The sequence below is a fragment of the Balearica regulorum genome, chromosome 1 (genome assembly GCF_011004875.1).
Source record: "Balearica regulorum gibbericeps isolate bBalReg1 chromosome 1, bBalReg1.pri, whole genome shotgun sequence".
Taxonomy (NCBI): domain Eukaryota; kingdom Metazoa; phylum Chordata; class Aves; order Gruiformes; family Gruidae; genus Balearica; species Balearica regulorum.
In genome coordinates this window covers 13,615,121-13,630,133 of record NC_046184.1, presented here as the reverse complement: position 1 = coordinate 13,630,133, position 15,013 = coordinate 13,615,121, and the positions used below count along the sequence as shown (strand labels likewise).

At 36.3% G+C, this 15,013-nt stretch overlaps 1 protein-coding gene across 2 annotated transcripts in view; it reads left to right on the top strand.

Annotated features, from left to right (window-relative positions):
* The window catches only part of RSBN1L (round spermatid basic protein 1 like), a 52,029-nt gene that overhangs the window by 23,899 nt on the left and 13,117 nt on the right, over positions 1 to 15,013 (top strand). Inside the window, exons 3-4 of one of the 2 annotated variants that reach the window (XM_075775849.1) lie at positions 5,165 to 5,425; positions 5,744 to 5,808. In XM_075775849.1, the coding sequence (XP_075631964.1) occupies positions 5,165 to 5,425; positions 5,744 to 5,808 (326 nt within the window). Of the gene's footprint in view, positions 1 to 5,164; positions 5,809 to 15,013 lie in introns of both variants that reach the window. The other variant, XM_075775762.1, reaches the window with a different exon arrangement.

Below are 15,013 nucleotides of genomic sequence, written 5' to 3'. Positions count from 1 at the left end.
CTTTGCAACTTCTGTGCAGCTTTAAACACCTACTTCAGAGTGGATCTTTGAAATTCAGCAGAGCAGAAGCCTTAGGCTAGAAATGTGCCGCTTCCTCGTTCTGTGAAATTCTGTTCAAGCTTTGTTGAGAAATACTATTTCCAGAAATCAGTTTTCCATTTTGTGTTTGTATTCCTCAGGAAAACTTTGGCTGTATGCTAAAATAATTGATCACAAATATTCTAAAGTTGGGCATATGTTGATGTCAAAGCAGTATTGGAAACAGGGACTGTACAGCGAGTGTGTGGGTGGTGCTGTAATAAAGGACAGAGAGAAGAAATTGCGATCTGATCCGTATTACAGTTAAATGTACTGGAATGTTACCCTTAAAAAAAAAACAAGCTGAGAAATTGTGTAACTTTAATGTTAAGTTTAAAAGTTCACAATTTTGGGCTAGGAAACTTTCTATTTAGGTTTGCTAGGAACTTGTTCCTGTGTCATAGAATTGTAGAATTATAGAATTGTGTTAAGGTAGTGTTGGGGTGGGGGGAGAGGGGAAATCCCCCCCCCCAAAAAAAAATACAGCCTTGTTCAGTGTTCAGGGTGGACAGATGAAGGTGTGGTGGGCAGAGTAGCTAAGCAGATCAAGTGGTTTGGTGCTGCTGTTGGTGGTCTGAATGCTCTAGTTTCTGCGTGACAATGCTGTGAACCAATTCTGTTCACAAATCTAGCAGCCAAGTGAGTAGTTTTCTGCTGAGCCATTAAGTTAAATCAATTTACTGTGCAATCAGATGAGCATCAGTCAGTACCAGAAATGGTGTAGGACTGTGTGCCGAGAGCAGTGGTGGAGGAGAGCAGGCAGTTGGACTCTATCCATCTGTGGCAATGAGATCTTAGATTGCTCAGCTGATATCCGCATTTGAAGGCCGAACAAATTATGAATTTGACGTTTTTCCAGTCTTTCAGTATTCAGTTTAATGTTATAATGTAAATATAATTTTCTCTACAAAATAATGTCTAAAGTATCTAAAAATAATTTTTCTTAAGTATGTCACTTGCTGCCAGTGTGAAAATGAAGTAGTGTTCTTGACAGAATTTGTCTTGTGTATGCAGTAACATAAGCTTTTGTGAATTTGAAAAAGGCTCAAAACAACAAATCATTTTTTGAAGCCATATTATCTTTCAATTTCTGCTTGAAGTGCTTTTAGAGAATTAAGTCTTACTCTTGTTAGTATGGAACTTTAAAAAAAAAATAAAAACCCCTTTAATTCTAGTAAAGTTTTGAAAAAAATCCCACTTGGAATCCCCTTTCTTCTCTGACTTCCATGTTTTAAGGCTTTTTTCCTCTCCAGTGGCATCAGTAGCTTCAGACCTTTGAAGGGATTCATATTTTGTCTCCCAGGGACAGAGACTCCCCACTTTGATTTTTCTTTCTTCCCAGTTGCAAGTAGGAGTTCAGGGGTCTCTGCTACTTCCCATCATAGATCTTCTGGTAGGTTTTTTTTGTTATACAGCCTTTTGTTCCTTCAGTGGTTATTGCTCTCCTGGTTTCCAGGTGTTTCAGAACTAAAAATGGCCTTAGTTCTATCCTTTTTGGTATAGAGAGATCCAAAAAGCTCTGTGGAAGAGAAGAGAGTTGTGTTCAGAGATGAGATAGCAACTATTTAGTTGGTATCAAATTGTGTGCACCATTTTTGCAACTTCTCATGATCTATGAAAGTGTGTACTGATGAACTTTAATACTTGATACATATGTAAATAGCATCATCCTTGTAGTCTGTAATCAAAAGTAAAAAGTCTATATTATTAAAATATTTGTATTTAGAGCTGAAGAGAAAATGTCTTTTCAAGCTAGAAGAAGGACTGTGTTAGATACCAGAAAAAGAATTATTTTTATCCTGTGGTTAAGACTGTTTTTTTTCCCCTCTTCTGAAGGTTTCGTGGAGATGGTGTGAAGACAAACATAGAGAATGCTAATTGTTCTTCACTTTAAAAATGTCTTAGTGTAATACCTGTTGAGGTTTTGAGTACTTATGGAGGTGTATACGAAGTTAACTAAAACATTTTCTTACAAATGGTTTTGAATGCAAACCTTTTTGGATACTTTTATGTGGATTTCACATAAGTTGACACTGATGTACATTCTGTCTATCTGATTGTAATTGTGTATGTTACATTGGGGTTTTTTGTTGGTTTACATTGGGGTTTTTTGTTGGTTCTGTCTTAACTGCTTTTGAGACCGTGGATCTGCTCTTTTGAGTGCTGTTTACTGATGATTAGACTATTTCAGTTGGAAGGGAGCTACAACCATTATCTAGTCCAACTGCTTGACCAATTCAGGGCTGGCCAAAAGTTAAGGCCCTTGTCCAAATGCCTCTTGAACACCAATGGGCTTGAGGCATCAACCATGTCTCTAGGAAGCCTGTTTTGTAGTTTAGTAGTTTTGTAACCTTAAAAGTGGATTTTTTTAAACTTTTTTTTTTATATAACTGCATCTGTGAAATACATTAAGTGATGAATTAAATACCAGCCACCACATACTATAGGAGTTGTCAAATGAAACTGATGGTTAGTCAGTAAAACTTCTCGGAAGATGTAATCAAAGTTGGGGAATGGGACAGATTGAAAGAGGAAATCAGATAATCTTCTTGTGCTGTAGAAACAGAAGTCAACAATTTTGAGGTAGTTTTGCAGATAGTCATGCCTATCTCCTATGTAAGTACTTTACTTTTCAACTAGTAATAGGTACGGATCTTCAGTCTTTTTAAGGTTTTGTTTAGTGATTATAGGCAAGCCAAAGTATGAGCACGCAGTATGGCTCTTGCCATAGCAAATGCTTCTTATTTTAAACTTAGAAGTTGTTGTATTATGTTGCCAGTTATATTACTGCTGATTGTACCCCAGCAAATATAAATTTCCATCCTTTCCCTGCCATACATGAAGTCCCAGATCTGAGCAACTGGTCCCTATAAAAATCTGAGCTCTATTTGAGGACAAGTGAAGTGGGTTGACAGGTAATAATCCCTGCTTGCCACCTTGCTGCAGCATTCACTGCTATAATTCCATATTTTCTATGTTCAAACTAATATAATATCTGGAAATGTTTGACAACTTTGATATCCATCAGTATAGTAACGAATTTCCATGTTTAGAGTGAAACAATTTTAAAATGGTAAGTTAAAGCATTTTTAAGAGTTTGAAATAACCTGTAGACTCTTGGATGCTCTCGTTGTGTAGTCCTGCAGGCAGGAGGTGGTGTGTGTGTGGGGAAACCTGTAGTCCATTCTGAGATTTCTAAGCCTATAATACGGAACTTCCCACTGTCACAAACCATTTCTTTGTTTTTATTTCCCCCTGAATGGAACTGATGCTGTAATGACACCATTATTACAATATTCCATAATGTGAGCAGTAGGTGATTTTTCTCAGGTGATGACATTTCACTGAAGTACCTTAGCACCCTCAGTGAACTATTTTCAGAACTCATCTAAGGTTGAGGTAGTTGTTTGTATATGTGTTGCTGCTCATTCTGGTCTTTCTGTGCCTGCTAGATATAAAGGCTCTTGTGGCAGAAAGAAGATGTTAACAAAGTAGTGGTGACTATAGCATCTATCAGATGAAGTAGTCCTGTTGTAGAGGCCCATGCTGGTTTTACATTAAATTTAGCTTAATGAAAGGACAGTTTTTCATGACTATACTTTACCTTTTGGCAGTTGAACTTGGTTAGCTAAAAATGAAATTGTGCTCATGGTGTATGGTATGTTAAATCTGATTTCAAGTGAAGGGAGTCTTTGTAGCTCTTAACTGTGTGGATTGGTTTAAGAAATCATAGAGCCCACTTCCTTGTTTGGGCTAAGTAAGAAAAGAGTGACCTCAGGGCACTTCTTTCCCCCACAAGATGAGAAAATAGAAGCTAGAGAGACAACTAGCTTGCCTGCATTGGCTTCAGAAATCTGATGATTGTAGTCGCTGTCACAAACCTCAGGAGGCTCAGAGGCAAGTGTCTTAATTGCTTGTTCTCCTTTCCAGTACCTCTGCACCTTCAATATCCAAACCTCTTAATTATCAGCAAGAATGTGTGATTCCACGCACCAACAGTTTTGATTTTTTTTTTTTGAGGACTCTTCTGAATTACTTAGGCTGAGGATTGGAAGCTGAAAAGTCTACAACAGCATAGTAGTAGAGACTGGCTAACTCTTCTAAATTTGAGATTACTTAGAAATTGTATATTTCATTGCAAGACTAAACTAAACTTCTGTGTCTGAACCTGCTAATTTTGAATTACTTGTTGTGAATGTAATTTTGCGCTGTAACATGCCCAGTAATTTGATTTATCAAATCGTGAAATGATTTCAACTGCTAGACTTTAGGGCACTGTAGTGATAGATCTTTTGGCTACTGTGTTTATTACTTGGAAGAAAACCCAACCAAAAGTACTTGAAGAAAAGCACTTTAAAACAAGGGAGAATGTTTACCTTGCGAATCACTTGAACATGGTATCCCCAAATGAGTACTTTTGGCTTTAGGCCTTAACAGTCTGTTTTCAGTTCAGCTTGCATATTATATAAACTTGAGCTAGTTTCTATTTTGTGAGGGTTTGGGTTTTGGTGGTTGGTGGTTTTTTTCTTTTGTTTGGTTTAAATTGTTATTATGTTAAGAAGTATGGGATCAGTTTTTAGATGTATCTGTATGTATTTCAACAAAGTGTATTTGGTTCTGGAAGAAAGGCAATGTAAAGTCATCTGACAAGGTAGGTTCTGGCAGTGGGATCTTGTGAACAGCTTGCTGATGATGGTTGATATTCATTGACCATTTGTAAACCCCTTGTTTGGCAATGCTTGACAGCTGTCATATAATGTCTCTGAACTTTCTGGCATAGTAATTACTGATGACCTGTTAGAAGATATAATCAAGGATTGTGATTCATCATGAATGCAGCCTTGGGAAACTTGTTTGTTTGGGGTTTTTCTGTGATTTCCTCCTCCCCCTCCAGCTTATTTGTCAGTCAAAGTGTGAACATGGCAAGTGTCTCTACTCATTTTCAGTAAGATACACATTGTGATCCTTGGTATTGGTCTCTGATCTTTGTGTGCCATGATGAGGGTTTTGGTAACTTTGAATCCTGATCTTTAAATACATATTTTGTGTATGAAGATACTTAAGAGATCTTTTTTCCTCTCAACAGGTGGGAAAGAGAAACCAAAAATGAATGCAGAAGAGCTACAGATTAAAAAAGTTAAGAAGAAAAAGAAAAAGAAACATAAAGAGAATGAGAAGAGGAAGCGTCCAAAAATGTACAGCAAATCCATTCAGACCATCTGCTCAGGATTGGTTTCTGATATTGAGGATCAGGAAGCCAAAGGCATCATAGATGATCATCTTAAGGATTTCAATGGGAAAAATTTGGATCCCAAGAAGGACTGTGAGTCCAAGATACCAGAGAACAGTGAGTTTCCATTTGTCTCGTTAAAGGAGCCACGGGTTCAAAATAAACTCAAAAGGTTGGACACATTGGAGTTCAAACAGCTGATTCATATTGAGCACCAGCCTAACGGAGGTGCATCAGTTATCCATGCCTACAGTAATGAACTCTCCCACTTATCTCCTGTGGAGATGGAGAGATTTGCAGAAGAGTTTGTGGGTCTGGTTTTTAGTGAAAATGAAAACTGTGCAGCTTACTATGTAATGGGTATTGTTCATGGGGCAGCTACTTATTTACCTGACTTTTTAGACTACTTTTCATTTAATTTTCCCAATTCACCAGTGAAAATGGAGATTTTGGGAAAGAAAGATATAGAGACAACGACTATGTCAAATTTTCATGCTCAGGTAAGAGGTTATACATTTTACTTTCTAAAGTCATATAATGGTTTCAAAACAACTGTGAATGGTTTTTTTTTTTTTTAAACTACAGTTACTATTAGCTGGGCTCTGTGGATGACAGAAGACAAGAAATAAGGGAATTCTTTAAGTTAGTTCTGCAATATTAAAGTAAGGAGCCTGTTAACTGAGACAAAGTTGGATTTTATGGGAGCGGGGAACTGTTTGCATGCATGTGTGTGTAGATTTCTTTTGGATTTGTTTCTGTGGCTGAAGCTTAAGCTTGAGTCTTGGAGGGTTAAAATGATTTAGCTGCGACTACCTGGGTGTCTGAACTGTAGTTTATCGGTATGAATGTCTTCATAAAACTGAAATGCTTTAATACAGTAGAACAATCTTATACATAAAACCTGCATAGGGCACAGTTAATCAGTTTCATTTGTAGTTTCAGGCTTCTAAATCCATTATTAAAGGAGAACTTAATTGCGGTTAATGTAGCTACTAATTTGATACTTACCCCATCACATTTCCCCCCAGTTAGTTGTATTCTCTTGAAAGCTGTTAAGTTGCGTAGCAAAACGGCAGATGGCTTTTGAATCTTGTTTTAAAATTTTCTGAGAGAAATGACTGTACGCTCTCTTAACAACTGCTAATGATTAAACATTGCCTCTGATATCTATTAACTTGCTGTAGAAGATTCATTATTGTTGCATATAAATTATTAATATTTCAGGTCTTGTAAGTTCATGGAAAAAATCTTCTGACCTTGGTGATGAAGGTGTTATGTAAAGCCCATACAGATACTCTGAAACAATTTCTGAAGAAACTCAATGCTGTTTTTCATAATATCAACTTCAGCTCCCAATTGCCTGTTTAACTCCCTATTTGTGAATTCAGATGTTGTATGGAACACCTCTAAGCTATTTTAGTCTTCTCTTTTTAGACAATTATGATGAGTTCAAGTGTAAGTTATGTTGTCATCTTTTTGATGAAAAACACGCTTTTGTTTTCTTTGACTACATAAATGTTTGCATGGAACACTATTGCATTTATTCACAAATTTCAGGTGTCTCTTATCCACAAGGATATGGGGAACTGAAATGTTGCTGCAAGAGAACATTTGCAGTGCTCATTAAGAAAATATTCACTGCCATGGAATATGAATAGTCTATGAAATATATTCACTAATTTTTTCAGTTTGTAAACTGAGTCATAACTTTAAGAGTAAAAATCACAGAATATATTATGGGCAGCTACCTAGAGCTGCTCTTAGGTCATTTTGTGTTTAAAAAAAAAAAAAGCAAGCTGGATCTGTCCTAAGTATGTTCTTTAAGTCTAGTTTGTTTTGGGGAGCGTTAATGCAAGCATAGCTGTGTGCTAGTATCTGCCCTAAATAAATAGTTAAGAAAAGCCAAAATGTTATTTTTGTGAATTATAATGGAATTATTTTACTGAAAGGATGGATTAACTTGGTATTACAATGATATCATTCATATCCATGGTTAAATCAGTTCTGTGGTCATTTGTTTTGAGATCATAATTTCCCATTTTTCTGTAAGTAAAGGAGGAACAGAGAGAGAATGTAGTAGATGAAAGAAGCCAAACTATTACAGCATTCAGCTAGTCAACTTCACAGTCTGTCTTCTCATCCATATTTTACTTGGCTGGAGGTTTAGTTCTGGTATCTTCTTTTGCTTTGTTTTCTCTCAGTTTTTCAGTTGTTTTTTGTAGCATTTTATCACTTGTCAGAGTTTAGTTGCTTGGCTCCTTGTATTTTTGCTAATGTAAAGGATATACTGTATATAAATAATGTATAAAGGCATACACCAAACTTAGTTGTCCTCTGTGCAGCATTGCTGTTTCCTGGAATATTTAAGTCAGTATCTTGATTGCCTAGCTATTTATTGTATTTTCCCTTATTTAATTATTTTTGGTCTTTTTCTGGCTGCTTATTTTGTCTTACTCAGGTCATCTGCTACATTTGAAAGGTTTTGTTAGCTTAGTATTCTCCTTTCTGACTGGGACCAGTATCAAAGATGTCTAGGAAGGAGTATGAGAGTCCAGTAGTCATAGTGATACTGTGTCAGAGTGCTCATTCTCCAGGGATATGATAGGACCTTCTTGAATCAGAGTTGTGAATTTTGTGGGTTTTAACTTTCAGCTGTAATTTTTTTCCCTCTGTGTGTGTAAATTTCCAATTCAATAGTTACCTATTTCAGTTTTCTGCCTCTACCTACCTTTATAAAAGGTACTAAACATTTTATGCAGATTGATAATATTCTCCTGTCTCATTGAGTTCTCTGTGAATCTTAAAGGGATTCCAGTGTGCAATTGCAGTACATTTCAATGAGATTTTAAATTTAGTTTTCTGTTCCTACATTGCAAAAGCTCTGTGCTGCTCTGTTCCCTGATGTCCTGAGCTGCCTGAGCAATGTCTAGCAGTTTTTGTGTAACTTCAGTTGAGAGGTGAGTCGGTTTTCTGATGTTTAAGGAGGAACTTAGATACTCAAAGCAGACTTGATAAAACTATCTCAACCTTTAGCCTTAAGAAACTTGGGTATTGTTTTGCTAATTTTACCTAAAACACTGAAATGAGGCTTACTTTAGTACATGAAGTTCTTTGGTTGTTTCTGAGAACCCATTGTGGCACACGTTATCAGTCTGACAAACATAAGTATTTATAAAGATCATAGAATCATAGAATGGTTTGGGTTGGAAGGGACCTCAAAGATCATCTAGTTCCAACCCCCCTGCCATGGGCAGGGACACCCTCCACTAGACCAGGTTGCCCAAAGCCCCATCCAACCTGGGCTTGAACACTTCCAGGGAGGGGGCATCCACAGCTTCTCTGGGCAACCTGTTCCAGTGCCTCACCACCCTCACAGTCAAGAATTTCTTCCTAATATCTAATCTAAATCGACCCTCCTTCAGCTTAAAGCCATTACCCCTTGTCCTGTCACTCCATGCCCTTGTATAAAGTCCCTCTCCAGCTTTCCTGTAGGCCCCTGCTCTAAGCAGCCTTCTCTTCTCCAGGCTGAACAAGCCTAACTCTCTCAGCCTGTCCTCACAGGAGAGGTGCTCCAGCCTTCTGATCATCTTTGTGGCCTCCTCTGGGCTCACTCCAACAAGATCTAAAAAAGCATAAAAAAAAAAATAAAAAGGAGGCATGAGCTAAACATGAAATGGAAAGTGTTGTGGCGTATTTTATCAGAATTTTTATTTCTCAAGTTGATTCTTTCAGTACTACTCCATAAACTTCCACCTTCTGTTTTGTGACAGATTAGGTTTTTTTGGTTTTAAGCAATGCATATTTTCAAGTCACTGAATTCTGTGGTAAGAGGCAGATTCCACAGTAAATTTTGTTGATGACGTCAAAACTGTTGAAGTCCTCCTTAGTCTGTCTGGAAAGTCCGCATCTCTTGAGTAATCTACTTAGTTTTCACAATTGTAGGGTTGAAAATGAACTCCTCTCAGCTTCCCAGTATACCTGTGTGAGAAGTAATAATTTCATTTGTTAGGATATTAGAAGTTTGTAGGAATAGTTAGAGCAGACACAGGAGACAGGAGTTTGTTTTGGAACTGGTTCTGTCTCCTCAGAATTAGCTTTTAAATTTTGGGCAGAGAGGAACTGGGGAGTTTTTAATCACCTAGCTTTGACCTACATTTAAGTACTCCTTAATTCTTCAAATTTTTTAGGTTAGTGGAACAGCTCTGTTTCTGTGAACTGTCTGTAAGGCTTAGACTGTTTCTGTAATTGGGCAAAATGGAGTTAGTCTGGATATCCTTGTCACCCGTAAGTCATTCTTTCAGGTGGTAGAAAACTGTCTGTTGTAGGTACATACCTGGGCTCCATCCTTAGTGTAGATGGCAACAGCTGCATCAGTTACCGGATAGCTGTGATTCTTACTTGTCAGGCTCTTAGGAGGATTTCAGAGAATGTAAATAATCAGTTTTTGCCACCTAGTTGCAGCTTACATCACTTCAGTTAAGCTATTTAGTGCTATTGAAGCCTCTAGTATTTTGAACCCATTGCTGTGTTCTCATGCTGGGCAAGTGTAAATTTTTATTGCCTTCCTGAAACCCCAAAGCACACACTTCATGTTTAACCATAACAATGCTTAGCGGATTGATTTTTACTGTGCTTCAATCTTGTTTCAGAGGCAGCTTCTTAGTACAGGTGAAGTAAAATGTTCAGCAATACCCAACAATTTCTGTGCTTCAAGACGAGTGACTATTTTTTAGCCATATCTGACAAGTGCTTGTCTGATGTGTTTGCTGGAGATCTCTAGGTGATTCCATGCTTCCCAAAGAAGTCTGTTGGAAAAATATTTTTTCTTATTTGTCCTCTTATCTTAATCCTTCTGCCAGTCCTTTTATTTTGGTCTTTAGTGGACAAGGCAAACAGTTTATGCCTTTCAGTGTTTTCTGTATTTGAAGGTTGCTTAACAGCTCCTTTTATCCTGCCTGGCCGCCTCCCCGATTAAGTAATAGGAGTTATTTCGGTCTACCACTACATGTTATATCACTATTGGTCTTATTGCTCTCCCCTTATTCTCTCTTCAGTTATCCTTATTTTTCATAAAATACAGTACTGAAAACAGACAGCGTCTGTATTGTTGTCAGGAGTATGAGAAGATTGCTTCAAGTGTCTTGCAAATTATTGTTCTTTGTTATCTATTCCTGGCTTTTTCACAGCAGTTTGATTTGCTGTAGCAGCAGCTCCTGCTAAGTGAGTCACTCCTCTTTTCATGTTTATGCAGTTAATTATATATATATGAGTGCAGTTCTTTGCTTTTATTCAAATTGAATTATATTGTGTGTATTCAGATCTCCAGTTTATCAAAGGTCTTGTTAGTTTTGATCCTTTCCTGTAGTAGGCTTACTGCTTTGTGTTTCATAAGCATATGTTGTGTTCAAAAGAAAGATCCTTGCTGCATGCCACAAAATTAGTCCTTTTATATTGATAGTTCTGGGAACACAGACAAAACTGCCCAGTTTGCTTTTACTAGACGATGTTTCTGTAGTAGATTTGAGAACATAATGCAAATGTCAAATGTCAAGGTGTGTACTGGTCCTCTGAAAAAGATTATCATATCATAGAGAAGTTAGACTTGCTTGTTTCAGTTTTTTTGACATGTCCATGTTTATTAGCTTTTTACCATTGTATTTTCTAGGTAGTTAAGATGGGAGTATCTAGCTAGCTGTCTTTTCTGGAAGTTGAAACTAGGCTAAATGGTCTCTTAACTCTGTGTCTTGCTTCTCTTGACACCTCTTTCTTTAAGATGGTATGCTTATCCTCTTCCAGCTTTGAAGAGTCAGTTTTGTATTTTTGAGTTCTCATTGATTTATTAAAGCTTTATTTCTTTTAGCTTACTGCCTTTGTATTGTAGGGTATGTTAGGATACTCATTATTCAGCCTGTTCAGTTTAGGAAAAGTCACTCTTATTTTACACTGCTTAGTGTGCAAGTAGACAAATAATCAGAGCCACTTCTTGCTGCTAAAAGGGAACATCCTCCTTGCTTCTTTCCTCCCAGTTACGTGTTCTTGCGCCAAGCTGTGGTGCTTCTCAAGCTGGTGAGGTAATTTTTTGTTAATCCAACAGAAAACTTAAACCTACTCCTGAGTGATTGGTTTTATTACTGAGTTAGCAAATTATATTAGTTTACTATGCCAGAGGTAGCTCAAGGATGAGTGTGGGACTATGCAATCAGCCCCATTCCATAACAGCAGGCAATCTACACCTTCAGAGAAATAATTGTTGTTGAGTTTTTTCCCAGTCTGAAGTAACTTATTCCATGTTGCCTGTGTTAACTGATGTGGACACTGGATATCCAGATAGTATAAAGAATAGCATAAATATTTTAGAGGAGGAAATGCAATAGTAATGATAGTTTGTGTTTGTGTTGTGACTTTTCAAATGAGTGGTTGTCCTCACTTCTTAAAGTTCTGGACACAGAGTTCTTTATTCCAGTTTTCTTTTAGACCATTTTCATGTTTTCTTGTTGCTGTCCTCCTCGTTCAGCTCTAAAAAGTTTATCTTTTGCAGGAGGGTTTTTGCTGTTTACTCCTTTTCTCATTTGTGAAATCCTGCTTGAAAATACTTATAGTATTTGTGGGGAATCGCTGAAAATATTTTTCATTAAAGAAAATCTGAAATAATTGGTTAGTGTTTCATTTTCTTATTACTAAAGATTTGTACAGTGTTATTTTGCTGTGTTCAGGAAAAAAAGTTTCTATGGGAACTATAGGTCTCTTCAGTTGTGTTTCAGTAGCTTTCAGTAGAATTTTGCTTTCAATAGAATTTGCTCCTTCCTCTTAAGCTTTTTGAATGGTTAGTTATTAAAAAAGTTCTAACAGCTTTTAGCAACTGCTTGCTGTTATGCAAGTTCCCCAAAGTATACCCTCTTTTCTCTTTCTTTTTTTAAATTCTGGATGATGTAAAATGAATTGTAGCTCTGTTAAAGCATATATATTGGCCCATCCTTTTTTATCAAATAATCCATAAGACTGTAAGAGACATTTTGATAGACAATGGCAGCCTATTGTCTTCTAAGCAAAAAAAAAGTTTTCACTTATTGAATACCATTGAACAAAGAATCAGTTCACATGGAATGACATTTAGAAATCTGCAACACATGCTTATTTGTTTTCCACTTAGAAAATAGTTACCTTTCCAGATTGCTTCCACCAATAAATATGAAACAACAGTTGTATGTTGTTCTTTTTGATCACATATTCTGTATTAACAAAACCCAAACCTAAACCCTAGAGGTTTGTACTGGCAGCTTGAACAGGATCTGAGACTGAACCTTGTCATAGATCTTACTGAGTTAAAAGAGCATAATAGCTATTTTGCTTTCACAAGATCATTTGCCATGAAGGTATCTAATTGATGCTATTCTTAAATTATTTTTTGCAATTCTTTATTGGCTGCTTCACTGTTTTTTTTTTTTTTGTCACCAAAACTCTGAATAATATGTCATCTTGCTTTTAAAAATGTCTGTCCATCCATCCTATTGTTTGAGGATTTCAGCTGTAAGGTGAAACATGCGAAGTGATAAACAAACTGCAGTGGTAAAAGGACACTGGTGGAACTACACTACAGTAAAAATCTTGGAATTGCCTTTCCAGAAACTTCCAATTTGGAAATACATTTGTTGAAAGTAAAGTTTTAATGATAATGGATTACCTTTGAGTAATGCTAGAACTGTCAAGGGTATCTTATTCTGATATCAGAACTGTGACTTAAAAAAAAAAAAAGAGAGAAAAGAAAAAGTAGTATGAAGCACAGGTGACTTAAAAGTAAAAAGCAGCCAAGTAGATTTGCAAGTATTTTTAAACTCAGTGCAATTCTGATGAATATTTGTTCAGTGAAATTTTTTAGGCTTCAGTATCGGTTCCCATTTGGAACTGAAAATATACATAAGCACTTAAGGATTTGAAAAGAGTTGGCAAGGAACAGAAACCCTTTTGGGCACTTTTTCAAAATGTACTGAATAAGAAAGAATGCTACATTGCCTCTTCATGACTATCGCATTTGAGATGATAGAGGAATAACAGTGAATGCGAAGCTGGATGTTTTCAGTTCTAAGATACCAATGGGTATGTGCATTGCTTGTGTGCTTCTGTAGTGAAATGGAAACTCACTATTCTCTCTGATCTCCCAGCATATTTTGATGGTGATTACAATGTTTTTGTTGTTTTTTGTTGGTCTTTGGGGATTTCTTTGTGAGTTTCTTGAAATTATTTTGGGTTCAGTGGGTTGGATTATTTTTTTGCTCTGAGGACAGCTTTTCCAGATTTCCTGATTTTAAAGCTGAAAATCTGAAAGAAATTTAAACCTTTAAAATTATTGCAGGAAAATGTGAGAACTTCAACTGAAAAAACCCCACCCTGCTATATTAAAAATAGGAATTCAGTTGTGACTTGCCCCAGTTTACATTTTTAAAAATAATCTCTTGAAATGCTTGGTTTCTCTGGGCTGTTCCTTCCAGCGTCTGTCTTTTTCAAAGAGAAAGCAGAAACATCTTTAACATACAGTGTCTGAAGTGTTTCCTATTTGTAGGATGATAATGCTCAAATATGTTGTTGTCAGTATTATATATATTTTTTTCGGATTTAGTCTTCAGATTCTTTTAAACACCAAGGTGTTTATGCCAAAATATTTGTTATTTAGAACTCCTTACTTAAAACTTGGTAAGTTAAGTTACACTAAAAAATCAGTAGATGCCATACTAGTCACAGAAGCAGATAATTCTCAAGTTTTACTAATTCTGAATTCAGTGGTGGGTTTACTGTCATAATTTTCCATTACCTTGATGCAAGAGAATGACACAGTCTCCTTTTGTGTGTTTTTAGATGGCATACTTCAAATTTAAGATACATGAGAAGAAAGAAGTTAGGCTATGTCGTATTTATTCAGTTGCATGTTTCTGTCTATTTTACCTGTCCATTGTATTATACTGCATTTAATTGGTGATTTTTTTAGGTGTATGTATATTGATTCTGATCATGTTGACTGTGTGCTAGAAGAACTGTATGTTATTGATTCCTTCTTTTATATATAGTTCCAGCTATTTATTTGAGCAAATTTGTAGCATTCTAAAAACACAGTCACACTGTAACCTGTAATATTACATTCAGGAAGATTACATTATAAAGGTGTACGATAATTGGTTTGTAGTCAATGCATAATTTAATGTATAGAATTTGATGGAAGAAATAGTTGTTTTAGCACATCAGCATTGTTTTTATGAATTTAGAAATATATAGAGGAATCTTTTTATCTTCCTATGAACACATTAGCCAAAGTTTACTGACAGTAAAAGGAAAGGAAAATGTTGCTGTTATCTATCTGTATCTATGCCATAGATTGTATTCATTTTTGTTCTTGTCTTCAAGAGAATTAACTGCTTTTGTCAGTGGTCAAACATCAATGGAAGGTTTTTGGTGTTTTCACACTATTACTTAGTAGCAGTCAAGTTTTGGAGTGAGTGTAAATTAATTTTGTTTGCTAGCTAGTTCTTCCCTCTGAGAATGACCTCACCTTTTTATACATGTTTTTCTAATTCTTTAGCATAATCTAAGATAGTGTCATTTAAATAGCGACCCCTGACCTGAGTCTGATGTTTAGGATGCTATAACCCAGTCCATGGAAGAGATGAGATAGGAGTCACTTTTCATTGCCAACAGCTGCCTCCTCTTCCAGATTCC